The following is a 25,971-nucleotide window of genomic DNA, read 5'->3' as shown; positions in this document are numbered from 1 at the left end:
ATAAATTGTTAATTTGCACCACATCAAGAAATATAAACATACATATATCAAAAGTTTTGCAACAATCCATATTTAAAGATATCACTACACCCATAAATTAGCTACATAGTGATATCTATAACAGTTCCCTTCATTTCACCAACACTGAAATAGGCGAATTTTCTGTGATCGCGCCAAGGTCGTAGAACATTGAACAATTTCCCGGTATTACCCTCCCTGATCTTAAAACCTAATTTTATTGCGACCATAGTAATCAGAAACAAGTACACGCATGGCTTTTGACCATTCCATTTCGGTAGCAGATTCAGGCGGCCTTCTTTGTGAGCAACAGACACAATTTTTAACGCAATGCATTAACACACCAGGCATTCTGGATGAGCCTCTATCCCGGTAGCAACAATTGCAGCTATACGCACAGCAACCACCAAGGCTCTTACATGCCATCTGGGCTGCTTCCTGAGTGGGTATAAAGCAGCCGCTATGGAGGATATCAAACTGTCGAGCAAAACAACCCGTGGGCTTTTTATATAGGTGATGATGATACCGGCTAATAAAGGACCACCAGGACTGCTCATGCTTTAATACTTGACGCCGGGCTAGTTCAAGCTTTGCCGTCTCCTCTGCTGTCAGGCTTCCATTAAGCTTTTGTAGTTTCTCAAGACGATTTACATCTTGTATATCGGCAACTTCGGCGAGAATTAAATTCATGCCTTCAAAATTCATCAGCCCCATTTCATAGGCCCACCTTACTTTACCAGCAAGTCCAATCCAACACGGTGGGAAGAGAATCGTCGCAAATTTGGCGACTTGCAGTACCGTGATAGCCTCCTGGACGTGGCCACGATCGAGAAGTTTTCTTTCAATTTGCGAGAACATCTTTGCTGTTGTACGAAAGTAGGCGTCATAAAAATTGTCAACCGCTGGAAAATCCGATCGCTACTGTCAAGCCGGTTAGCAAAGGAAGCAGCAGGTGTGCTAATGTCGATACCTCTGAATGAGAACAGGGACGTTTGAAAAGTCAAAAAGAGTGGAAAGTGTTTATCGCGAAGACACTAGTTATTGTAAAAGGAACAGAAGTTAGACGATGGAATTCCCTTGGGAGGTAAGGGGAGTTGGTTAAGTACCATGCACGAGCGCAGGCAGCAGGTTCCACGCAGGTCATCAGTGATATATCCATGGTTCTGATTTTTGATTCTCAGTATAGACGGCTCTCGATGTCTGCAGCCTAGGTATGTACGTAACAATTAATCATGGACCTTTATCAATGGCTACTGCATTAGTGATAATAATAACTTCTAACTAGTTATTTAATATTGATAACGTATATGGCCTGTGCGTTACTGGCGCAAACTGTATCCTCCATTATGTGGATTATCGTATAATAATGCGGGTCGACGTGGCATGTTGCAGTTAAAAGTGGTTAGCACGTAAGATCCACATGAGACACCAAGCCCTAACTCGATCTTCTAGACGGAGTACAACTTCTCATTAATGTCACTTTTTCGCGTATAAACTCGCAGCCTCGACGACCTACTACCATACCGCTTATGTAATACAGTAACGTGACGAAGCTCCACTGGCGCGAAACGCGAACTCACGAATTCGGCTTAGTCCAACTCGACTACTTCCCATCTTTCTCTGTTCCTGACAGACGCGTTGCTACTCCTCCACTTCTACGTTATCAACCTGAAAATCACCACCCTACCAGAAAGGGACCCTCCAGTAGGGACTATAGTGCTGTCGCGTCTTCCCCTCCGCCAGCCATACCACCACCTCCTCAGCCATGCCATCTGATGAGATCGACATCGGAAATAATGTCAAATTGAAAGTGTTACGCATCAATCATCTTTGCGTTGGTGACAGCCTGGAGAATGTATGATATACTCTTCTGGTGTTCTTCTCAGTCTAATCGCTTATTGATATATTTTTAGAAAAAATACCAGAACGTGGAAGTTCTGGTATTGGAAAGACTTAAAGACGGATGATATTCAGTCAATCACCCACCCTTTAAGAATATCAGCCAAACAAACAATCTGGTACATATCTATCTTTCTGTTGGCCTCCTTGGTATACTTTCTGACTGATATCTTATAGCACGCTTATTGTGAATCTGGTCTGGCGGCTCTATGCCCCAGTCGACTCAGTCCCAATTATTATTCTATCGACCTGGGAATTACTACCCTGCCAAAAAGGGACCCTTAGTGGGGATTATAGTATCTTGGTCATATTCTTGATATTTTTATGGCGACAGTACCTGGTAGACGCGTTGTATTTTCTTTTCGGCGTGTTGGGGGGGCATCATTATATCGCTCTCTTTTGACAGCGTCGTCTGCTGCCGCAACTATGCGTTTTTGGTTGCTGATATTATTTTTGTCATGTGCACTCGGGGCACTCGTATGCCATCGGATCACCAAAGCCCGAAGGAATACTGCCCAATTCCTCCGTCCTGAGAATGAGCCTGTATACTGTGTGTCGCAGTAACTCAAGGACCACGCCTCTGATGTCTCCTACGATGACATTCGCTCCCTGTCAAAAGAGCGTCTAAAGGATACTCTCGTCCATTACGTGGAACCACCTGCTTCCGACAATCTCTCGAAGCCTGTTATCTTGGAGTCTATCACGCCTAGGCACCGCAAACGGAAGATGCGTCCAGCCAGTGAGAAGGTGGTGGATGAAGAGGACGAGGAGGATGAGCATGACGGCGATGAGGAGGATACACCCGATGAGGATGACAGTGCGTTTATTTCTCAAGACGATGAAGACCCCGGGGAATAAATCTCGACGGTTCGAAGGCAAGGGAAAGGCCTCAAATGAAGGGTATAGAGCATTTGTGACGTTCTTCGAAGAAGGAGATACAACCTCGGATAGCGAACAGGATGACGAGGAAACATAAGACGGTGATAGAGGCTCAGCGGCATATTTTGCAGTTGCACGCCTGCAGGATCAAGCATTCGGGCATAGAATAGGATGCCTTAATACCGACCGATTGGATATCGAGGATAATTTGCCGTCAGGCATGTCCGATAAGACTTGTAGTTCCGCACCCATACGTGCAGAACCATCGGATAAACCATCTGAGAATAACTTCATTCCAGAACCAGATGTGGCGGCGGTGCAACAGCCAGAGGAATCGGTGACTCATCCGTTGACCCAATTCTATCTGTATCACCAGGATAGAGAGATATTCTAGGGGGTAATCCCAGATACTGGTGCAGCGGAAGTGTCAACCGCCGGAAAGCGGCAAGCGGCTGCTTTACAACGAGCCTATCGTGGTATAACGACCCTGCGCGAGGTCTCAATCCGGTTCGGTGTCAGTGGCCAGATCAGATTCGAATGAGCGGTCACTGTCAAGACCCCAATTGGTGAGGTTGATTTCCATATTGTGGCTACACCAACGCCATTTCTTCTCTGTATAGCGGATATGGACCGGTTGCACGCATATCTCGATAATACGACCAACCACTTGGTACAGGGCGAGAAACGTATACCGGTTATCAGGAGAAAGGGCCACCCATAGTTCTTCCTCGATAGAAAGGATGAGGCAACAGCGTTTTTGACGGAAATTGAGATGAGGCGATGGTCTGGCTGGCTCTACGTCGTCACCGACGTGATAATTTACTACCCCCCTACTTAGCTACCTCGGCTCACCCCCTCCACCGAACTTCGTTCTTTTATACCCCTTTGATGGGTTAGGTTCTAGTTGGGATTGATTTTTTATTGACATGGTCTGTCCGTGTGTTTTTGAGGAAAGTTATATCACTTGTATATATTAATTGAAGAAGTATACCAATAGAAGAAATTGGGGGTTCCCAGATACCATCAAAACACCACCAGGATACGTTTCAGGGGGGTTTTATGCCGTATTTTATTTGTAGACATTTCCCAAAAACTACACATGCGCCACTGTAGTTTTATGGATACGTATATAATTTATTAGACGTTCAAAAATGTCAAAATGTCTCAAAAACTATTTTACGGTGACAGCGGATGCTACCGATATTGAGACTGCGATGGAATACAGACCCGAGCTTCGGTGGGGCGTCATGGGCCCGTCTACGCTATTACATCTTGGAAGGAGAACCAGTGGTGCCGAGTCGTACGCTTCAAAGTTCCTACCTCATTTTATGAGCTGGTATGCTGACCGTGATCCTGCGTTAACTGATGAGTTGAAAAATAAGTGGATAAGAGAGACGACTACCGCGGCAGAAAATAACTGACGCGAAAGCAGATGGAAAATAAAAGGGATGATTTGCTCATCATGCTACTCAACGCAAAAGAGCACGATACATTCACTTAGTATACAAAACATGTTAGTTGAGTTCCATGTACCCGTGCAGTAGGTCCATCAGGCACAAAACGGCTCGGAATATTGAGCAACTTATTTCACTTGAAGCTTGGTTAGAATATCTAGAAATCCTCGTAAATACTCTTATATTTTGCACAACGCGTCAAATTCAGCCTCACGGCACTTCTATATGCTTCAAAATATACTAAATGCTACTACGTATCAGTCATACAAGATCCGCCGCTCCGCGGGAACGCTAACCTTATTTGGACTTCACAATCCCGAGCCACGGTAGCCGGTGACTAATCAAGTGGGGTTATATGGCCAGTCAGAAGCAAGGCTGGCCGCTGAACATCGCTGATAAATCGGGTGGAGACCGCAAGAACAGGCGACGTAGCCCGAACTCAGCTTTATTCTTTAAACATTCTCTTGTCAACTGTTGGAGATTGACGCTTTTTTGCTGTTCTCCAGACTTGAAGTCGATCTGTACTACGCTACCCCGCATTCTTTTCTTTTCCACAAGTGTAGTGAAAACAGTCGTTGAGCGACTCACTCCACCCAAAATGGCTCGTTTGAGCTTCGTCGTGAGCTTCATCGCGCTCCTTGTCGGCATCGTCAGCGCCGGTGCCACCGCTGGCAACTCTGCCGTCCTCGATTTGCTGCCATCCAACTTTGATAAAGCCGTACTCCAATCCGGAAAGCCTACGCTGGTCGAGTTCTTCGCTCCGTGGTGTGGCCACTGCAAAAACCTCGCTCCCATCTACGAGGAGCTCGGCCAGGCCTTTGCCTTTGCCTCGGACAAAGTGCAGATCGCCAAGGTCGATGCCGATGCTCACAGATCTCTGGGCAAGCAATTTGATGTCCAGGGCTTCCCCACACTGAAGTTCTTTGACGGCAAGAGCGACAAGCCTACCGACTACAATGGCGGACGTGACTTTGACAGTCTGTCGGCTTTCATCTCTGAGCAGACCGGCGTTCGTCCGCGTGTGGCTCCTAAGCTTCCTAGCAAGGTTGAGATGTTGACCGAGACTTCTTTCAAGGAGGTTGTCGGTAGCGGCAAGAACGTCCTCGTTGCTTTTACTGCTCCGTGGTGTGGACGTAAGTACTTGAACTTGAGGGGAAAATTTTTGGGCCTCAACTAACATCGATAAACTAGACTGCAAAAACCTCGTTCCTACCTGGGAAGATCTCGCCAACGACTTCGCCCGCGACGAGAACGTTGTGATTGCCAAGGTTGACTGTGAGGCCGAGAACTCCAAGTCCCTGGCCGCCGAATTCCAAATCAAGGGCTTCCCTACGATCAAATACTTCCCCGCCGGATCCTCCGAGGGCGTTCCGTACGAAGGTGGCCGTACCGAGGACAGCTTAGTCAAGTACATCAACGAGAAGGTCGGCACCCACCGCGTCGTTGGCGGTGGCCTCGACGAAGCGGCCGGCACAATCCCCACCCTCGACGAGATTGTGGCCAAGTACGTGCCAACCAAAAGCTTCGCCAAGCTCTCGGACGAGGTCAAGAAGGCGGCCAAGTCCGTCCAGGAACAGTACGCCCAGTACTACATCAAGGTCACCGACAAGCTGAAGGACAGCGAGGGTTACGTTAACAAGGAATTCACCCGTCTCAAGAAGGTCCTTTCCAAGGGTGGCCTTACCCCCGAAAAGGTCGATGACCTGATCTCGCGCAGCAACATCCTTCGTCAGTTCTTGGGGGAGAAGAAGACTGAGGAGACCAAGGATGAGCTGTAGATATGATTCAAACGACTTTTGGCTACGCCCATGTTTTGCTGTTCCGCGATTATCATCCTATCTGTTGCATTCTTTAGAAAGGGAAATGAGCAATGTGAAGGACATGCTTTTGTATAGTATAGTATATTGCGAATGAACCATTGTTGGTGAATGATTGATACCAACATTCGATATATCATTACTGCAATCATTAACTAGTAGCATCCCGATGTAAACTGAAAGTAAGAAAAGTAAACTCGTAAAAATTCGAATCCATCAATCATTCTTAAGATTGACGGGCTCAATGCTTCATTCATTACATAAACTTTTTGATTTAAAACGCGAACAATTTAATCAAGTCTTTGCAGCCGCATCTTCACGAGCACTACTATTCAACGAAGTCTCGAGGTCATCGAGTCGTCGCGCCATGTCATCTACTATAAAAAACAGTCAATTCCGATCCTCTCTTTTGTACCGAGGGGGGAAGGACAGTAACATACACTTTCCAAAAACCTCGGTAGAGACGTTATCAAACTTGTTCTGAAGTTGATCGAGAAGCTCATCCACGGCGGCGGCGAGCTCGGGGGCAGCAGAGCTTTCTGTAGATTGTGTCTGTTTGTAGTTAGTGACTATTGTGTCGGTGAAGGTTGGATATGGGATGTGGCGATTGTGACAAGACAATGTATGGCAACGTTGAATCCATGGACATGAACGTCAACAATCCACAACCAATTCATAGCACATAAATGAAGTTGAACAACAGAGCAAATCCGATTTCCAAAAAAAGGACATACCTGTGGTTGCAGGCGCTGCGGCCCCGTGTTTTCCTTCTTTGACTGTTCTGCTGACATTTGTGCCGTATTTATGAGCTCAAATGTATCATGCAACCTAATATACCGAGTCCGATATGGTATGTATTCCTGGGCGAGAAACTGATATTTGCGCGCGCAGTCCAGTCAGGAACAAATATAGTTTCAGTTGTTGTACGGGGTAAAGAATGAGCCCTGATAAGACTTGGCCCAGACATACGCTAGCCGTTTTCAGTGTAGCGCTATTATTATCGTAACCAGTCCATATCGGGGCTAGCGCAGTCCGCAATCTGCCCAAAAAATTAATTATTTGCTGCTCCGCTCCGCAGAGGGAACACTGTCGCATTGCCAACGCACCTGCTCAATCGAGTTCATTCGACGATATCTAATACTCAAGAGTCGCCGAATTAACAACTCGAAAATGGCCAAGCGGAGCAAGTTGCTCTCGGCGCTAGATGCCCACCAAGGCCGTGATTTTGCCAAAGAGAAGCAGAAAAAGCTAGCCAAGGCGGCAGAGAAGAAAAAAGGTGGCAAGCAGTCAACAGAGGACGTTGAAATTGAGGAAGAGCAAAAGGTATATTCTTTTGGGTTTTTCTAGTGCAGAGGGGGCCTTTACTGATTTTTGAGATAGGAAGAGAAAGAAACCGACGCCGTTGAGGAGGAAGCCGAAGAGGAAGTAGAAGAAGAAGATGGAGAAGAAAATGACGAAGAAGAAGAAGACGACATAGCTCTCTCCGACCTCTCAGGCGACGAACGTGCCGACGTTATACCGCACCAGCGACTAACAATTAACAATTCCGCCGCCATTAACTCCTCCATCAAGCGAATCTCGTTTTTGACCCCTCAAACCGCTTTTTCAGAGCACAACTCGCTCATCTCCACCGATCCAGTCGATGTGCCCGACGCCAATGATGACCTTACACGAGAACTTGCTTTTTACAAAGTCTGCCAATCGGCCGCTGTGCAAGCTCGCAAGCTTTTGAAAAAGGAAGGCATCCCGTTCACGCGACCTGCCGATTACTTTGCCGAAATGGTCAAGACGGATGAGGACATGACCATGATCAAGAAGAAGCTGTATGATGAGGCAGCCTCGAAGAAGGCGTCGGCCGATGCTCGTCGTCAGCGGGATTTGAAAAAGTTTGGCAAGCAAGTTCAGGTTGCCAAGTTGCAGCAGCGCGCCAAGGAGAAGCGGGATACGTTGGAGAAGATTAATAGCTTGAAGAGGAGTACGTGTTTCCTCATTTCTTTCTTTACACAAAATTTGATACTTACAATATCACAGAACGCAAGGGTGACACGTCCGCCACCACCGGTGACGACGATCTGTTCGACGTCTCAGTTGAAAACAGCAGCAAACCCGACAGCCGCTCCGGCGGTACCTTCTCCAAACGAGCAAAGAAGGACGAAAAACACGGCTTCGGAGGCAAGAAACGGTTTGCCAAGTCTGGCGACGCTGCGTCCTCGTCCGATCTGCGCAGCTTTTCCGTCAAGAAGATGAAAGCTGGAGGGAGACCCGGAGGGAAAAGAGCTCCTACCGGCGCGGCGAAGCGTCCTGGAAAGAGTAGGAGGAATGCAATGAAATAAAGATACAGCTGGAAGAAAGGTATTTCTTGTTAAAAAGTCTAAAATGGGCGTCAGGTGTTCTTTTTTCTTAGTGTGTAAAGTATATAGTCTACACGATAGTTTACTTGATGGCTTTGAAATGAAATGTTTTAGTGACATTGAGAAGAGTTTATACGCTTCAATTCTCGAGTATCTTCGTCGGGCGTTGCAGGACTGTCGTGGCGATGCATCAGCGTAGACCCGAATCCGTAAGAATCCCAAATACTCGACTCCCTGTGTCGAGATCGGGACCAAGTCAGCCATCCAACGACAACCCGGTTGATCATTAATTCGTAGCACTTTATGTTATAGTCTATAGGGTCAGCATAACGCAATGACAAACAAAAAGCTCGCCTCGTACCATCTCTTGATGTCTCGTGCCCTTGAGCAACATCTGATGCCGTTTTTCAAGTCATCACTTGCCCATCGTATTAGAAGTTTCATTGGAGCGATATTAGTGATGCTTGTTCACCGGCGAATTCTCTTGGCCGCAATCTCCTCCTCTAGTGCCTCTCCATCTACACCACCAAATTCTCGGATGCGGCTCAGCAAGTTGTCTACACCCATGTTGATGTTGAGTCGATGCTCCGCAAAGACGAGATCGAGCTTGGACTGCGTATCGGCTGCGTGCGTAAGAGTGTGGTCGTGTATGAGTTCTTTAGATCGCTTCAAGCCAGCTTTATGTATGATTTTCCCACACCCTTGGACAGAGCATGTCCACGTGTCCTCGGGCAGGCTTGTGATATCTGGGCCGGCGAGGTTACCGGATTGGTGGGTTTCTTGCAACGGAGTTTTCCTGATTGCGAGTGAATCCGCCTCGGACAAGATCGAATGAGCCCGTCCATTGATAGTGCTGGGCGCAGTAGATGGCGGGGGATCGCGCACGAGGTCAAGACCGCGTGATTTGGTGGGTGTTTCTAGGCTTTCGCCCATATCGCTTTCTTCGTCATCATCGTCGTTGTCATCGGAGATTTCCATGTCTCGAGCCGCGCTGCGGGTCTTTTTGCCTGCCTTTTTGGTGGACACTGATGCAAGCTTCGGACGTAGAACGGACTTGCGTACACGCCGCCTACGTGCTCGAGGGTGGTCTTCATCGTCGCTCTCTTGCTCCGACTCATCGTCGTCTGAGGCTACACGCGGTCTGAGCGGAGTGATGGCCATCTGTCGGATGTCCTCTTTCTCAGAAGCCTGTTTCAGGTCCCGGTATAGGGCTTTTCTAGACCAGTCAAAGTCGGACTGTTCCATCTTCTCAAGTACAGACACAGCATTGGCGTCTATAATGTCTCGTGCATGATCGTCTGTATCGATTTCGTATCGACGGCGTAGGGTGCTAGCAACAAGGTCGAGCGTCAGCTGACGTTTGGCCAGGGCACCAGCCTCTTTGAGCTCTGAAATAATATCAAATAAAGTATCCGCCTGTGTCCGAGAGAGGTCGTGGCTATCGACTGGATCCGAATTGGCGCGCGTGTCTGCTTTTGCGGAACTGTCGTCATCGGTCCTCTGTTGTAAAGCCAGAAGGCGTTCATATTCGTCCTTCTCATCGTTAGCACACAAACTCATACCTAAACTCAATGTGAAGAAACCAACACGAAATTTCCTAGCAAGATGTTTGAAGATTTCCGTCTCGTTCCACTGCACGTCCTCCCGTCCCTGTATCATCTGGGAGAGCAGGAAGCTATGATGCTTATTGAAAACCTCGGCCGAGTCGTCACCATCCTCGCAAATTCCATGCGTATGGCCAACATACTACGACCCGTCAGTCCATGTTGTAACCCACCAAACCGCAAATAGATGTACACACCTCTTCACACAAATATTCAAAAGTAGGCTCTCCGCCGCGACGCCTTCGTTTCTTCCTCTGGTGTCGGTCGACTAAAAAGTACAGCAAATCGACGGCTTCGACCATGTCGTTGAACATTGGCTTGTAGCCTTTGGCAGGGGTGATGGAATACCATCCAGCCTGGCCGGCCACCCAGACGCCAATCTCGCCGTCTGCATGCTGGCCGTAGGCGTAGTGGGTTACGTTTTCGATAACGATTCGTTTCGAGGGGTAGTCTTCGTCGAGCACTATGGGTATTTGTCAGTATAAAAAGGTCGTAGAACAGTAGTATACACACGTCTAACTGTGTTACACAGGTTATGGCGGGGTTGTACCTAGATGGGCCTGCTCCTCCTCGAGCTCGTCCAAGCAGCCAATGACCCTCACAGGGTTCTCTGGCGTGGTCGCCAGCAGATTGGCATAGCGCGACTTGCCCGGAAGCAGGATCTTGACATCGGTCAGGCTGAATTCCTCCCATTCGTTCTCGTCAACGTCGAGGGAGGGATCGCGTGGTTTGAGAATCTGTTCTTCGCGGGAAGTCATGGCCAGTAGTCGTCGTATGGCATGGTGGTCATTCCATAGCCAGTATGAGAGAAAGCATAGCAGGATCGAGAGTGAGACAACAACGATGGGCATGCAGCAGCGGTGATAATAATGAGTGGGTGAGTCAATGGGCTAAGTACTAATTAGTGACGGCGAATTCCACAGCACGCGTCGAGAACTCCATCTTATCGGTACGCGCTAGTAATTTACCCCGGAGATCCATTTTCCGTCGGCCCTCTCCTGTCAGCCTTGTGCAATTAACAATATCGAAGCCCTTCTATTAGTATCGTACAGTTTTCATCATGGTTGTCCAGTTCTGTGTAGACTGCGGAAACCTCCTCGATGAGACACCAAAAGACCATGTCACCTGCGAGCTCTGTGGGAAAGTGGCCAAGAGTCAGTCTCCTAGATAAACAATTCCATGACATTCACTCACAAGATAAAAAGATGAAATGCTTTCTCACGTCCAAACATCTGTCTCCAAAGGCTTCCCCTCACAGCTACGAACCAAACTCACATCCTACACGCAAAAGGTCACTGCAGAGACACTTGGTTCGGGTCCAATCATAAGAATGGAGTGTCCCGAGTGCCCCTCGAAAGAGGTTACCTGGACTGAGGCCCAGTTACGAAGTGCTGATGAAGGAAGTACAATTTTCTATCGATGCATAAAATGCGGCCATAGGTGAGATTCTTTTTATTTCCATAAAGAGACTGGTCGTTCTAACAGTACTAGGTGGACGGAGAATAATTAGCCTCCAATTCATAAGCTAGCGTTTCATTGTTTACAGTATATGGGATTGCTATTTCTCTGTGCGATATCTTCCATGATGTTTGGCGTACGGACCGGTTCTTGCCATTTACAGTTATGGGCTGATATTCCTTTGCCTTTTCTTGAAACCCATCCTCCCCCTAAATTTAACCCTTTCTCAAACCCCAAGGCTAAGGCAAAATTAATCCCAATCCTTATAAGCTTCGTCGAGCCGTTCCAAAATCATAGGAAGATAAACTGTTTCCCATTCTCCACCAATCTTTGCTGTCCAACGAGCTTTGCAATACTCCCAATATGCTGGATACCAACCAGATTGCTCAAAATCAATAAGAGCTAGAGCACCGGCCTGTCCCTCTCCATCCACAGTAATAAGAATATTACTAGGGCGAAGGTCGCTGTGAGGAAAATTGATACTCACATTGTCAGGAAGACCTGATAAGTAAAAGGAGTACCATTTTTCCGCCCACAGAGAGTTGAGAACCAATCATGGAAACTCTTGGTATTCGGAAAAGGTCCGGTTTCTAGAATGCAGCTATCCTCAAAGACCCTATCGCAAAGTGGCTGACGACCAATATGAGCTTTTAGTCTGTTACCGAGAAAAATTAAACAATCCAACATAATAAAAGCAAAATATAACTTACCAATAATAGAGGCGTTCAATGTACGTAGTAAATAATAAAAAGACGCAAGATGATATCATTGGCCGATACCAAGATTCAACGTATTGTAACGGCATTACCAGCCTTGCCATGGACCGTAATTTAGATCTACGCTAGAAGCTCCCAAAAAATAATCCGTCAACTTCTTCTTCCCAATTTTTTTTTTTTTATAATTATTAATCTATATTTGCAGCACCAGCTGTCATCCCAACCAATATAATCCAAATCCATTTTGCACAGTCAATTGTTTCCTTCAGGTTTATCAACACTGCAGGAACATTGAAGTTAATTGAATTAGAGGACTCTACTTGATGAGCTTTCTCGGCCGGGCCACCAGTATCGGCGCGCAGCCATTTGGAATAAGAATGTCCAGCGCAAGGGTCTACGAGGGGCTTCTCGGTATGTCTATATATATCCACACAATATACAAGAAAAGAAAAAAAAACTAATATCAGACTGAAACCAGCCATCCACAAACCCGAAGGCGTCACATCCGCCGGCGTCCTTCGCGATCTCCAAACACACTTCAACGACTCCACAACCTTCAAGCCCTGGATCGAGCGCGAGCAAGACCGACGCGTCGCTGACCACAACTACCAACGCAACAAACACCGTCGCCGCTTCCGGAAACGACCAGAAGTGAAAATCGGCCATGGCGGTACGCTCGACCCGATGGCGACGGGTGTGCTCGTTGCAGGTATTGGCCAGGGAACGAAATATCTCCAGACGTTTCTGAATTGTACAAAGACATATGAAACGGTAGTGACTTTTGGTGTTGCGTCGGATACATACGATTGTACGGGAAAGACCGTGCGGCGTTCACCGTACGAGCACATTACGCGGACAATGGTGGAAGAAGCGTTGGCGCAGTTCCGGGGCAAGATCATGCAGCGGCCGCCTATCTTTTCGGCCAAGAGGATTGATGGCAAGCGGTTGTATGAGTATGCGCGAGAGGGTATTGAGCCGCCCGTGGAGATCAAGTCTGTGCCCGTCGAGGTTTTTGATTTGCAGTTGCTCGAATGGTATGAACCAGACTCGCATGAGTATAAATGGCCACAGGAGGAGATGACGGGCCCCGAGAGACAGCTTGCAGAGAAGTTACTGGACAAGGATGCTGCCATCCCTGTGGCGTCGACGGAAGAGGCAGAGGTTGTCGAGGCCGAGGCCGAGGCAGCAACAACAAAATCACCACAAGCGAAACGAAAAGCTTCCCCTGTGCCGGAAAAATCCGAAGTTATTGACGAGCAAGGTACCGTCTCGGCGACGAAACGAGTCAAGACGGACGGCGAGGAACTCCAATCCGCCACTACCACCGAGACCCAGACCCAAACGGCAGAGACAGTTCCTGAAGAAGTCAAAGAATCCAAAGAAGAAGAAACAAAACCACAAGAAATGCCATCCCCCGGCCCAGCAGCCGCACGTATCAGAATGACCGTTTCCGGCGGATTCTACGTTCGCTCACTGGCACACGATCTAGGCAGGGCAGTCGGAAGCTATGGAATAATGTGCTCCCTGGTGCGAACCCGGCAGGGCGATTACACTTTGGATGCCGATAAGGTGATCAACTACTCCGAACTCGAGGGCGGCGAGGACGTTTGGGGACCCAAGGTCCAACGGCTGCTGGCCGAGTGGCAGGAAAACAACAAGACCGAGGAGTGATTTTTTTTTATTACTCCCAAGACTTGAGGCTTGGTCTTACTGTGAATTTGTGCAAGAGTTACATGAAGATAAAGCCAGAGCCATTGATGGCTGGCAGCTTCAAGTATTCTATAACTGTCTATGTAGAATAGAGAAATCTCCTAGAAAGGCAAATGTACAGAAAAAGTCACGTCAAATGAACAGGACTTCCATGAGTCGGGTTCCGGAACAGATAAATGAAGAGTAGCTAAAAAATGGTGCGTCAAGCAGATGGCGGGTAGGGAAGGGAAAAAAAAAAAATATGTAGGGAGATAAGTTTGTACGAGAATCTGTACAACGCCTCAAGAGCGACTGTTCACTCTGACGAACAAGCCTGTATGTCTACAGAAGTGTTGGCTCATGAACTCATGGCTAGATCTTCAACATATCAAGCAGAGAAGATGTCGATAAAAAAAGTATAACAAAATGTTCCGAATGAAAGAGAAAACAAAATAGGCTTTTTTGTTGCCGGGGTATAACCACTGAAATGCAAGCATACCAACAAGGAGAGAAAGTTTAAACACGCAATATAGACACCTGACGTGCAAATCAAAACAAGAGCATGCCGCCCAATTTTAATGATGGTGGGCATTGTGAGCATCGACGAGAGCTAGGGTCTGTTAGACATGATTTCAACGACAAGTGCAAAGAACTTACTTTGGAGAGCGGCAGCCTGCCCTTTTCTTGATTCGCAGGCGCATTGCAGTGTGCTGCCGTTTCGGAAATCCAGCAAAATGCTATTAGGCAGCTCTTGGCGATCTTCATCCGGTAGGCACGGGGTTTGGAATTCCGATAGATGGTATCGCTTGACAATATTGCGTGATCCGGCATCTGTGTTTCCTGGCGTAAGGACCAGATAGCCCTGGTGGTCGATACGCAGGAACCTACGCTTCCAGAGCAAGGTGTCGGGGAACTGTACGTTGACTTCGCCAATGTCGACGGCCTTGGGGGCGGCGTGCTGGGTTTCTTCCTCGGTGTGTGGCGGTGGTAGCCTGTCTATTCCAGGTGGACTCATTAGATTTTTACGGGGCGAGGTAAGGGAGGACATCCGTCGAATAAATCGAGACGTACGCGAATCTCTCTTTTCCTCGGAGCTCAGATCATCCAGCCGAGAGCGAGAAGAGCCCCGGCTCTCAGAGCGAGCAGTTGTAGTATCAGTTGAGCTACGGCTCAAGCCCCTCGATGAAAGGGTAGGACGACGCTCAGGCACGCCGTTCGACTTCCGGTCCGCTTCTTCTAGAGAATTGTGCTCGACGATCAGGGGGCTGCGTTGAAGATTGAGTACGCTGGATTCGATGGGGTCCGCATTCACGTCCGTCGGGGGTGTGCGAGGATTCCGAACGATACGGGCCGTGACCGAGACGGATTGCGATTCTTTTCGGCCCAACGAGGGAGGGTTTGCGGTATCGGGGGACGGTCCGATGAAAGACGATCTCGCCGAGGGCGCCGCTGAGGGGGGCAGGCTACCGCCCATCGACACTGAAGCTCGCTTGCGGAATTTTTCGAATGCTGTTGCAGTCGGGGATGGGAGGCCGTTGGTCGGGGGCACGGCCAGCGTCGGACTAGAAACACCATCACGGTTACCCGAGAACATCTCCAGCGCCTTGATGCGCTTGGAAATGCCAGAAGACACATTGACTTTCTTCGCCGTCACCACGGGGATAGGCCCCGCCTGTTCGTCTCCGCCAGCAAATGTGGCTGAGATAGATCGTCCGACCACAGGCATGACACTGAGATCGCTGGGACGACGACCTGGGTTGGACACAGCGCGCGTCTGCCATGCCTCCAAGGGCGTACGCGGCTCGCCGTCGGGCGACAGGGGCCCTTTGCCCACGGACACAGGCTTGGCCTCCTGGAAGGTGGCTGACTTCAGCTCCTCCATGAATGAATCGTCCGACAGCAAGTTGTCTTCATCCGACAAGTCCGGGGTGGGCACCAGGATGGGGTCCAACAGCGCAATGCGTTTGCTTTTCTGCCGAGAGAGACGATGATTATTCTCATCGCCTCGGGGCAGCGAGAGGGGCGCTGTGGAGTCCGCTAGTGTAACCTGGCTAGCGGTGTTGGTGATGGCGTCGGTGGTGGTGGGGACCTCCTTAGGCGCCGTCTCATCTGCCTCGGGAGCGCCTGCGACGATGGCGTCCTGTGAGCCCAAGCTGCTAGACGCGACCGAGTGGATGGCCTCTGACGCTGTCGGCGTGCTGTCGTCGTCTTCGTACTGTATGCTTTGCTCTTCGTCGGGCTTGGCCATGTCCTCGAGAGCGGTATCGGGCTCGGATGTGCTTGCAGTAGTTGCTTTTTCGTCGTCCGTCCTGTCGCTAAACTTCTCGGGTGCTGTGGAATCGTCGGTCGTATCTTCTTCTTCAATCAAGGGTTGGGTTGCAGGTTCCGGGATTTGTTCAGGGTGTGGTTCCACGACTTTATCCTGCGCCTGGGGTGTAGTAACGAGGAGTTCTGCGGGTGTTTGCACTGAAGGGTTGTTTTCTTTTGGTGCAGCATCTTCTGGCGCATTTTCTTCCGCAGGATTTTCTCGTGCAGTGTCCTCTGACGAGGTGTCTTCTAGTTTATTGTCTTCCGGCGCAGCATCTTCTCTTGCACTATCCTCCGACGTAGTAGGTTCTAGTTTGTTGTCTTTGGGCGCAGTATCCTGTTGTGGAGCATCTTGCGGCGCAGTGTCTTCTCGTGCAGTGTCATCGGACGCAGTGTCTTCTGACTTGTTGTTTTCCGGCGCAGTATCTTGTTGTATAGTATCTTCCGGTATAGTGTATTTAGGTGTAGTATCCTCCGGTGCATTGTCTTCCACGGTGTCTTCCGCAGTATCTTCTCGCGCGACCGTTGACATTGCCACGGCCGAGTCCGCTTTGGCCAGATCTGCCGTGGTCGGTTTCTTCTCTTCAATAACCGTCGTAGTCACAGTGGCTACTTGCTTAACAGTCTCAACTTTGGTAGCTTCGATTTTGGGTGGTTTGGCTTCCTCAACAGGATACAACTTCGTCGTCTGAGCGTGGTCTATATTCTCCTTGTTCTCCAAAGCATCGGCCGGAATAACTTCGGCGGTGGCGCTCTTGCGTTTCTCGTCTTTCTTTTGCAGATCCTTTGTCCGCTTTTCCATTTGCTTTTTCCGGAGTTCAAGCGCTCTCATAAGTCGCTGTTTTTCAGGAGACATGCCCGAGGATGTGAGTGCGTTCATTGACTTGGCCCCGGGCGACAGCTTCGGTCGCGGTACCGATATAGAAGGTGGCGGAATCAGTATGGGCATCGGTGGCGCATTCTTAAGGGAGGCCAGGGTCGGCACGGGTATCGCATCAGGCTGGGACTTGGGTCGACCAGGGCCTAAAGGCGGTTTCCGTGGACGAACCCCCGGGGGCAAGGCTGCGACTGGGCGCTGATCCTGGTTACGAGACATGCTTCCAGCGGTCCGCGGTCGACCGTTCATGTCCACAGACGGGCGCGGCCCCAGTTTGACTTTTTGCCGGGATGACGTCGAGTAGCCCAGTTCCTGGAGAGACGGGCGCATGGATTGAGTGGAACTTCGGTGCTCAAACGGTTGCTGGGCTAACTGATCGAGGAATCGTCTTCGCGAGACAGAATGCACCGACTTTGTCTCCGCTTCGTCATCGGCCACAGTGGGCGATTCGGCCGGGCCTTCTTCGCCGCCTGGTGTTGGCGGGGGAGGCACTGCTGTCGCATCGGATGCCTGACTGAGCCTCTTGGAAGAATCTTCTGACAGCGGCGACTCCAATTCAGTCCTAACGGGCGGTCCTCCCTCCTCTGCATCCTCGACGATCTCCATCAAGCGACGTCGGCGAAGGGAGCTAGAGGAAGACGTCATCGACCCAGATGCGGCATGGAGAAGACAGGCAGACGACAAGGCGCTTTCAGTGAGGTCGGTCGCCTCTTTGAATTCAAAGGTTGTATCTTGTGGGGAGAATTTATCGAGGATCGACTGAAATTGAACAGTTGTACGGGCTGTGGCGGCGGGGGGAGAAATTCATTAGCAACAAGTTCTATACAAATAAAAGATATCATCACTGCTCACCTTGTATCAGCCTAGAGACTCCATCAGGCACATATTTGAGCACGACTTTCCTCCTCCGATACTGCAGGAAGCCGTACAGCGGCGATTTCTCCTCGTAGCCTTCGACGGCGACCCGGACGTCGGGCACACCGCCTGTGCCTCGGCTGAGTAGTGTCACTTCATCTCTTGATGAGTATTTGAGCAGGAGCCTAAAAAGAAGAGAAATGTTAGCTTGTGGCTTCACTTGCGACTTCACATGCTCCTTCTGCTGATGCCCAGCTCTCCCTCAACCCCATTATCTCAAGGATATGTCGCAGCACTCAAGCTAGAGACGAACATGTCGCGCGCACTCCAAAGCAATCACGCAAAGACAAAAGATAAACACTCACCATCCTCCAGCCTCGGTCAAGGCAGATTGATAGGCTTCGATGACAGCGGGATCATCTAACCCATTAAGCGACATGGCGGGTGCCGCATGAGAAGGAGATCCGCACAGCGAGAGCTGCTCCTCTTGTAGCAAGTAAGCCGCAGACTGGGCTGGCTAAATTGGTAGATAGAAAAGAATCAAAACGAGGGGCACAAACAAACAAAGCAAAAGAAAAAGAAGAAGCCCCGTGGCAGAGCGAGGCAATAATATGTGTCGAGGCTGCCGCAGTTTTGGATGGGGGGAGGTGTTGGAGTTGGACGGGGCGGCAACACAAATCGGCCGTGCGACGAGTGGAGCTTCTCGAGCAACTCTACAAGGAAATTGGAGGAACAACAGCCTGGTTAATTATAAAATATAAAGCAGACTGGATCCAATCAATGCGAGCGAGATATAGCATTGTGCTACCACAGAGCCCCAAAATCGCACTGAATTGAACACATCATCATCATCATAATAATGATGATGAGGATAATAATAATAATAATAATACTGTAACAAATACAGTTCGAGAAACGAAACGCCTTCAGGGGGCAGCAGTCGGCGAATCACAGGGGCCGTACTACACCAAAGTGGGGCCCCAGCCGGGTGGGGCTCTGTGGCTGCCTGACGCCCAATCAGCGGCGCGTTTGAAGCTTGGGCCGCCTCCTCATGCTCCTGTGGGGAGGCGTTCTTCCATTTATGGCCTAGTGAGGTTTCCTTTTTCGACTAGCGCTTCCCGATCTGGCCTCGGCTGCTTTCCTTTCTGGGCCTGTTTTGACTTTTGAGAGTCGATGCATTATTGTTTCAGGGACTCTATCTGGCAGTATTATTGTTTCCCCTTTTTTTTCTCCGTTATCTATCTACTACGTATCTATATCGACTACGGGAAATTTCAAATTACATCCCTTAGTACCCATGGTTCGCGCTGACCCGGGAACTAACCATGGCTGCAATCTGAGAAAAAATTTAATTAATTAACCCAGGAACAGGCCAATATGAGATGCCGATCTTTGTTTCAGGTTGGACAGCTTTCTGAGCTAACGTCAACTTAATCGGGGACGGCCTCGGCGACGGACTGTACACCGTACATGGCAAAAATACGAATAAAATTAAGGCATCCAACTAGGCGGCCTTGCACCAGTTAGTTGGGCAAGTTTGGGGATCCTTTCAATGTTGGCAGTCGTAAATAAGTATTGCATTCTGCATGTAATAATATCAATTGATGATAATATTAGGATACTCCGTGTTTGCACAAAATCAAGATGTCTATATCGGAGTCGCCCGGAAGTGGTCCGTTCCACCACGAAGTACGTATACAAAGTATAAAACCAACTATTATAGCCAGGTCATTTAAATATGTATTTGAAATATGAAACTGCCTTGATAGATTCAGCCAATACAAAATATCTCCAAACTCCGTATCTTGCGAGTTGAGCTTCGGGTACATGATAGCGCTGGTGGGTCCAGCTGATTACCAAACAAGTAGATGTTTCTCTACGCTTGTACTTGTAGTTAATCACGATTATTTTATTCAATTCCAACGACTATCATACCTTTTCACCATGTCCAAGCCGACTTTGATCTTCTGCCCTGGCGCCTGGTACCCATCCATCGCCTTCGACCCTCTGATCGAGCTTTTACCCGAATATAAAACCCACACGGTGGCCTTCCCCTCCATCCAGCAAGCAACGACAGTGCAAGACCTGAAACCGGACATTGCAGCTATCCGCGACCTCGTAGAGCGCGAGTGCGACGCGGGCCATGATATCGTCGTGGTCTCGCACAGCTGGTCCGGTCTGCCTGTCAACAGCGCATTGGACGGGTTGAGTAAAAAGGAGGGCAGACTAAGTGGCCAGAAGGGCGGTGTTGTCCGGCTAGTCTTTATTTCTGCTTTTATTCCAGATGTTGGTGAGAGTCTGATTGGGGCTTTTGGCGGTGTGCCACCGGATTGGTATATTCGGGATGTAAGCAACTTGCAGATAAAGAAACGCTGTTCGTAAGAGATGAAGTGCTAAAAAAAATATTTCAGGAGGCCAATGGTACAGTATCAGCCCGTGACCCATATACACTTTTCTTTCACGATGTCCCTGGCGGTGAGAAATGGGCCGAGACGCTGCGTCCGCACGCATGGGCGACCAAAAACTCCCCCGCCACGACTGCGGCGTATCTGCGGTATCCAAGTTCATATCTGCTTTGCGAGGATGATCGGGCGATTCCCTTGTTTGTGCAGGAGTTAATGGTGGAAAAGGCGCGCTCAAAGGGCGCCGTTATTGAGACGGAGAAGATCAATACGGGGCATTCGCCGTGGTTGGTGTCTCCGGAGCAGGTGGCCGCGTATGTGAAGAAGCAGGTCGAGTTATCTTCGGCTTAGGGTCAAGTGGTGCCTTGACGACATGCAATTTTTTGGACAAGAAGTACATATCGAAACCCTATATAGCCAGCTACATATGTAAGCTACGTGTCAATAACATTGAAAAGAGTCTCTTCTACCAGTATTCAATTGTTTCAAGAAACCGTTCATTGATATAACTACTTCAAACATTCATGATAGTACCCGAAAATACAGGAAAAAGAGAAACAACAAATTCTGCTCTTGGTCATAGGATTGCCCGTTTAATTGAAATGACTGCACAGTTCCAAGAAGTAATCCTTATTCGGGACAATTTCCGCACTCCTGAGCGTTAGGCAAATCGATTAGCAACGATCTTATACTCTTCATCAATAAAGATGTCTCCTCGTGGATGCCTTCTTCTTCTTCGCTATCGTCTTCACTATCGTCTTCACTGTTGTCTTCACTGTCGTCTTCAGTGTCGTCCTCAACTTGGTTGAAATTCAAGTTCCCTCCTTTTTTGATTATACCTCGTAGAATTTCGGCGACTGCATCTGGGCTGGCCCCAAAGAATGATTCGATTTCAAGGCTAGGATCGCGTCCGGAAGGGTTCTTTCTCAAGTCAATTCCTTCAAAAGTACGATTGACAGTTTGCTGGATTAGCTGTGATAAACTGTGCGGGTCTCTGTCTGATCTGCAGACACCGGATAGCTCTTTTATCCACCCAACCATTCCTCGAAGCTGCAGGAGGGTTTTTCTAATCCAGGATTGGGATGGCTGGAGTAGCTTCATTAGCCCATCAAATTCTTCGTCATTTCCATGTTTCAAGGTATATGGAATGTCAAGCAGTCCGATTTTCCGCCCATTCTCGCGAGCGCGCAATTGGGTACTAAGAAGATAAATTTCCTCTCCACCAGTAAGATTCTTGAGCGTCAGCCAACGTAGGCCCTCTCGTAGGTCTAATAGTTTTCGCCTAAATTCCTTCCGATAATGAGGCGTCGTTGTATTTCCTGCAGACGTAATGTTCTTGGTGTGACTCTCAAAGCCTTCAATAGCTACTTCCGTGAACAACCCGCTATCATATATTTTCTTCATGCTATAACAATTCTCAGTCAAATTTGAGCGGATTTCCAATAACTTGGTAAACCATTCGAAAAGAAGGTCGTTAAGAGTTATGGCACCAAATGAACGAGACGAAATACGCGCAACTGCGAGCTGCCAGTCGACAGATGCAACGGTAAACACCATAGAAACCTGTACTTCATAGAAACCTCCGGGCATTGTCTTTGACAATAGTCCATCCATATAAAGTAGGTCAAATTTCTCGAATTCTTTGTCAAAAGCGCCATTTCGATGACATCCACAGTCCAGGCAGCACTGTCCATCAAAATCTTCGGGATCAAGCTGTTTTGGGTTTTCAAATGGAGGGGAAATTCGGCTTAAAAGGGTGGATATCCGTTCATTTTTGACTTGATGCAGTGACCAAAAAGGGTCAAAATTAATGAATATGTGTCGAAATTTATGCTTTATGAACCGAATTCTTTTTTCTAGCTCCTTCCAGCTGACCGATCTCGACCAAGACGGAAGTTTTGAAATTGCAATGTCTGCATGAAAAAGTAAGGCCAGAAGCAGGCGTTGACGATGGTTTGTGAGTTGTTTGATTGTTTCTTGGTCAAGAGACTTTTGTTTCTACTCATGTTAGTTTGATATCCGCAAATTATGCTGAGCCTTAGTGTCTGTCATACTGGGGGTAAGATCACGCCTAGGCTATCCGAAGTAACCGAATATATCCAAACCACTGTAACGAGTAAAGCAATAAAATCATAAAGATCCGAAGTTGAAAGTGTATTTAACTTATTCGCTGGCTTTTGCAAATAAGAAAATATTTCTATTTCGTGGTCTCGTACGGCAAGCCAACCAATAAGCTGGGCTGCAGCTTGAGCTACCTTTTCGTGACTCATATTGAGCTGAATGCCGGTCAGACCGTTTGTTTTACAGGAAGTACAATGCGAACCACAGGCAAGAAGTCTGTGGGTCTGGTAGTAATTAGTAAAGGTTCAATAATACAGTAATAAAAAATCCCGGTTGACATACCAATAAGGCCAATTGATCCAAATTCTTATGGTTCAGACTATGTTGGGGCATCATTTCCTTAAATCTTTCCTTAAAGATAACTGGTGTTTTTTTTATGATGGATGCAGGTGTCGGTAGTGAGCTGATGTAGTTGATACCATTACGCTTCTCATCCTTCACAAATCCAAGAAATGCCTGAAACTGGGAGAGAGCAAGCTTCCAGCTGATGAGACCCAAGTTTTTAGATGGAAAGCTTAAACCCATCTCTTGGGCAAGCCTATCTCTTAAAGTACCATTAATCGTGGTGAATAGTTCCAGGAAACTCGCGCTATCATGTTTTTCAATAACGAGGTCCTGGTAAGAAATGGAGACTAGAACCTTTCGTCAGCCTCCCCCGAATTGCCCAACAGATTACACTCCTTTGTCAACCCAGCTGGTTGGTTTATGAGTATAAAGTAGTACTTACACTCAAAGCAAGATTTTTCCTCCACTATATCAAGGAAATTAAGCCTTGTACAAGGCTCTTTTAGCAGCTGTGATCCCAAATTCTCCAGGCAATAATTGCACGGAACTTCGCCATTGCACTATAAATATAAAGTTATTTTCTGAGTAGATAATAGGTTATCGCGGGGCCACATACCTTTTGTTTTCTCTTGCGGCATGTTATGCACACATTTCCCTTCTTAGTACGGCTGCCTTGCTTTGCCTGGGTCATGCCAGCGGCTGTTCCACGTTTCTTTTTGCGAGGCAGCTCCCACTCGCGAGTAGGGCCCAGCAATGGCCTCTTTTGCAATGTGGTAGTGTTGTTTGACTGTGTACTTGCTGTGGGGATAGCCAATTCCGACTCGAAGGGTATGGAATTTTGGGTTTCCATAAGCTCAAGATCTTCTAGTCCAGGTGGCGGTATGCTGTGAGGCGCACTTTCGGGCTGTTCAAGGTCGGTAACGTTTAACGGACCAGCTTCTCGATAGTAGATGGACGAATCGGCGAACGACATGTCGTTTCTTGGTTCAGGGAAAAGGTCATAGCAGTCTATGCCCAGAAGACTTGGATCTAGAAAATCCGAAGGGGTTTCGTTAATCCCTGCACAAACTCAGTTAGCAAAAAAAAGAGAAAAGAAAAATGCAAGTTCATATGTTGATGTTGATGGGTTCTCACAAGCTGAAAAGTCTACAAGGGTACCGTCATCAACAAGGCTGGCGGGATCGTGTAGAGCCGGTGCAAGAGTTTGGGTCTCCGACATGAATACACCGCCGTCTGCTTCTGCAAAAGGCACAGAGTAGTCGAATGTACCACTAGGCACATAGCTATTTGGGTGCTCCAGAGGCTGAGACTCAAGATCTTCGGAAAGGAAAGGTAGCAACGAAGGACTATCGGGAAGAGGAAAAGTAGAGAAGAACTCATTCAGATAAAGATCTTCGTGGTCTGACATTTTCGAAGGTAGCTAGCTACTGCTTGATAATGTAGAACATGTTTTTTAAACTAATAGGGATTTCGGCTAGTATTTATACATGATCTTATGTTGATGCTGATCCTGCCACTGTGATAGAGAAACAGTAGCTGCATGAAGCCGGCCAATAAAGTGTCTAGGCGGCTATAAATTTATGGGTCGGAGAGGCACTGTAGCTTCCAGAAGCCAATAAGAGGCAGAAGCGGCTAACTTTTGGACCCACTTCAAGATTTATATGGGAAATTAAAATAACATGCAGAGTGCTGTTGAGGTATACGATCCAAAATTCTCTTCTTTTCTCTACTTCATTTGCTTCCTCAATCTGTAGAGCTTTTCACGACAACAGACTGCTTCATTCTTTTAAGTTTTTGGAATCTCACTAGGATTAAAGATGATTGATTGGCTTCGGGAGCTTACTGGTCCTAGATAGGAGCGCTTGTCTGTATTTGAACTAGCAAGTTTGTCAATTCACCTAGCTGAATCATTCACCTTTGTTAATCGATATATGCTTATATCCTGTGTTGAGCATCTTTCACCGGGACGACTCTTAGAACAGCAGCTGTGGTTTATCTGCTTACATTCACTTAGGAATCAAGGCTTTGGAGATACAAGGTAGAGATATTTTTTTTAAAGTATATGGCATGCTGCCTTACTGCCCACTAACAATTTCAAGTCAAAATTAGTAAAAGCTAAAAACCTATCAGTCATGAGACACAGCGAAACGATGTCCTCCGTTACCACAGATGATGGGCGCAATACCCCAACAAGTAGTACCGTTTTCGATGATCCAAGGGGATTAGAAGATTATGAACGCCCGGGATTGACGAACCTTGGAGAGCCCCCTTCCGAAGGAAGAACATACATAATCCGAGACTCTGAGGCAGGACTTGTCCTTGCAGTCGAGGAAGGCGTGTTGAATTTATTATCTCAATACACCGAAGACGATGGCAGAATCCACTGGCGCTGCATTAGGCACCACGATGGGTGGTATGGCTTTAGGAACATGGGCTCTGGCACCTTAATAGGGCATAACCGCCAAGGACAGTTTGTTGCACAGGCGACAAATCATGCTGACTGGGAGCAGTTTCGCGTGGAGCACGATCCGGATGGGGGTTATACACTTCTTGTGAAGCGTACGGATTGGTTCCGATTTTGGCTAGAACCAATGGTGATAGATAGCAATGGGCAGTTGGTGCTTGCTGGCGCGCGTGAAAGAGGAACTGTATGGAAGTTTATTCGTGTTGACAATCCAATTTAGGCTTGCTGAGGAGACATATCTATACTTTAGTTGTTTATTCTATCTCCTCCTAGCGTCTCGTCATTATATCAACTGATACTTGTTTGTTACACACAGTATGGACAGATTTGACATTTCTGTCTGTTTGATTCATCCTACCTCAATGTCAAGGGTCTACCTGAGGCTAGTCAAGATACAGTCAGTAAAGACTTTCTAGTGTGGTGGTTACAGTACCAGAAAAGGTTTGCTTCGCAGCTTAGTACTGGACAGTTCTCGAATTAACGATACTAGTTTTCGAGAATCTCAGTAGCAATATTTGTCAATGAAGAGGAACATGTAAGACACAGAAACGGCTAACTCTTAGACCCACTATAGCATGACCCTTTATTTTATATGGCAAATTAAAATAATATACAGAGTGCTGGTGAGTTATACGATCTAACTATATTAGAGTTAATAATCCAGTCCGGATCTCCCTTGTATTGTATGTGTCCTATTCAGTACATGTAGTCCAGACACTCAAAGGTATATAATTAGCGTAAATAGACGACGACGTCGGAGACTGCCGATACCCGC

At 47.9% G+C, this 25,971-nt stretch overlaps 11 protein-coding genes across 11 annotated transcripts; 6 read left to right on the top strand and 5 right to left on the bottom strand.

Annotated features, from left to right (window-relative positions):
- Positions 1-222: 222 nt before the first annotated feature.
- On the bottom strand, positions 223-876 carry TRUGW13939_06407 (uncharacterized protein; the record flags this gene model as incomplete). Its single annotated transcript, XM_035489560.1, has 2 exons — positions 223-691; positions 746-876. The coding sequence occupies 2 exons, from the start codon at positions 874-876 to the stop codon at positions 223-225; spliced, it is 600 nt and encodes a 199-aa protein (XP_035345453.1).
- Positions 877-1,783: 907 nt separating this feature from the next.
- Positions 1,784-2,775, top strand: TRUGW13939_06406 (uncharacterized protein; the record flags this gene model as incomplete). The annotated part of the gene is made up of 3 exons (XM_035489559.1): positions 1,784-1,873; positions 1,932-1,958; positions 2,488-2,775. The coding sequence occupies 3 exons, from the start codon at positions 1,784-1,786 to the stop codon at positions 2,773-2,775; spliced, it is 405 nt and encodes a 134-aa protein (XP_035345452.1).
- A 2,073-nt stretch (positions 2,776-4,848) lies between these two features.
- TRUGW13939_06405 (uncharacterized protein) lies at positions 4,849-6,028 on the top strand (the record flags this gene model as incomplete). Its single annotated transcript, XM_035489558.1, has 2 exons — positions 4,849-5,383; positions 5,442-6,028. 2 exons carry the CDS (start codon positions 4,849-4,851, stop codon positions 6,026-6,028), a joined length of 1,122 nt encoding a protein of 373 aa, XP_035345451.1.
- A 333-nt stretch (positions 6,029-6,361) lies between these two features.
- TRUGW13939_06404 (uncharacterized protein) lies at positions 6,362-6,858 on the bottom strand (the record flags this gene model as incomplete). The annotated part of the gene is made up of 3 exons (XM_035489557.1): positions 6,362-6,444; positions 6,508-6,619; positions 6,802-6,858. 3 exons carry the CDS (start codon positions 6,856-6,858, stop codon positions 6,362-6,364), a joined length of 252 nt encoding a protein of 83 aa, XP_035345450.1.
- Positions 6,859-7,237: 379 nt separating this feature from the next.
- On the top strand, positions 7,238-8,400 carry TRUGW13939_06403 (uncharacterized protein; the record flags this gene model as incomplete). Its single annotated transcript, XM_035489556.1, has 3 exons — positions 7,238-7,390; positions 7,448-8,042; positions 8,099-8,400. The coding sequence occupies 3 exons, from the start codon at positions 7,238-7,240 to the stop codon at positions 8,398-8,400; spliced, it is 1,050 nt and encodes a 349-aa protein (XP_035345449.1).
- Positions 8,401-8,886: 486 nt separating this feature from the next.
- On the bottom strand, positions 8,887-10,780 carry TRUGW13939_06402 (uncharacterized protein; the record flags this gene model as incomplete). The annotated part of the gene is made up of 3 exons (XM_035489555.1): positions 8,887-10,164; positions 10,220-10,485; positions 10,573-10,780. 3 exons carry the CDS (start codon positions 10,778-10,780, stop codon positions 8,887-8,889), a joined length of 1,752 nt encoding a protein of 583 aa, XP_035345448.1.
- Positions 10,781-11,082: 302 nt separating this feature from the next.
- Positions 11,083-13,867, top strand: TRUGW13939_06401 (uncharacterized protein; the record flags this gene model as incomplete). The annotated part of the gene is made up of 4 exons (XM_035489554.1): positions 11,083-11,176; positions 11,228-11,462; positions 12,509-12,607; positions 12,664-13,867. The coding sequence occupies 4 exons, from the start codon at positions 11,083-11,085 to the stop codon at positions 13,865-13,867; spliced, it is 1,632 nt and encodes a 543-aa protein (XP_035345447.1).
- A 593-nt stretch (positions 13,868-14,460) lies between these two features.
- TRUGW13939_06400 (uncharacterized protein) lies at positions 14,461-18,363 on the bottom strand (the record flags this gene model as incomplete). The annotated part of the gene is made up of 4 exons (XM_035489553.1): positions 14,461-14,495; positions 14,543-17,851; positions 17,922-18,109; positions 18,290-18,363. The coding sequence occupies 4 exons, from the start codon at positions 18,361-18,363 to the stop codon at positions 14,461-14,463; spliced, it is 3,606 nt and encodes a 1,201-aa protein (XP_035345446.1).
- Positions 18,364-19,868: 1,505 nt separating this feature from the next.
- Positions 19,869-20,677, top strand: TRUGW13939_06399 (uncharacterized protein; the record flags this gene model as incomplete). The annotated part of the gene is made up of 2 exons (XM_035489552.1): positions 19,869-20,270; positions 20,336-20,677. The coding sequence occupies 2 exons, from the start codon at positions 19,869-19,871 to the stop codon at positions 20,675-20,677; spliced, it is 744 nt and encodes a 247-aa protein (XP_035345445.1).
- A 279-nt stretch (positions 20,678-20,956) lies between these two features.
- Positions 20,957-24,140, bottom strand: TRUGW13939_06398 (uncharacterized protein; the record flags this gene model as incomplete). Its single annotated transcript, XM_035489551.1, has 6 exons — positions 20,957-22,324; positions 22,381-22,671; positions 22,730-23,079; positions 23,175-23,292; positions 23,349-23,791; positions 23,867-24,140. The coding sequence occupies 6 exons, from the start codon at positions 24,138-24,140 to the stop codon at positions 20,957-20,959; spliced, it is 2,844 nt and encodes a 947-aa protein (XP_035345444.1).
- Positions 24,141-24,882: 742 nt separating this feature from the next.
- Positions 24,883-25,416, top strand: TRUGW13939_06397 (uncharacterized protein; the record flags this gene model as incomplete). Its single annotated transcript, XM_035489550.1, has 1 exon — positions 24,883-25,416. One exon carries the CDS (start codon positions 24,883-24,885, stop codon positions 25,414-25,416), a length of 534 nt encoding a protein of 177 aa, XP_035345443.1.
- Positions 25,417-25,971: the final 555 nt, after the last annotated feature.

Source organism: Talaromyces rugulosus, chromosome III (assembly GCF_013368755.1).
Source record: "Talaromyces rugulosus chromosome III, complete sequence".
Classification (NCBI taxonomy): Eukaryota; Fungi; Ascomycota; class Eurotiomycetes; order Eurotiales; family Trichocomaceae; genus Talaromyces; species Talaromyces rugulosus.
Note: the sequence above shows the minus strand (reverse complement) of the source record. Positions and strands in the feature narration are given on the sequence as shown.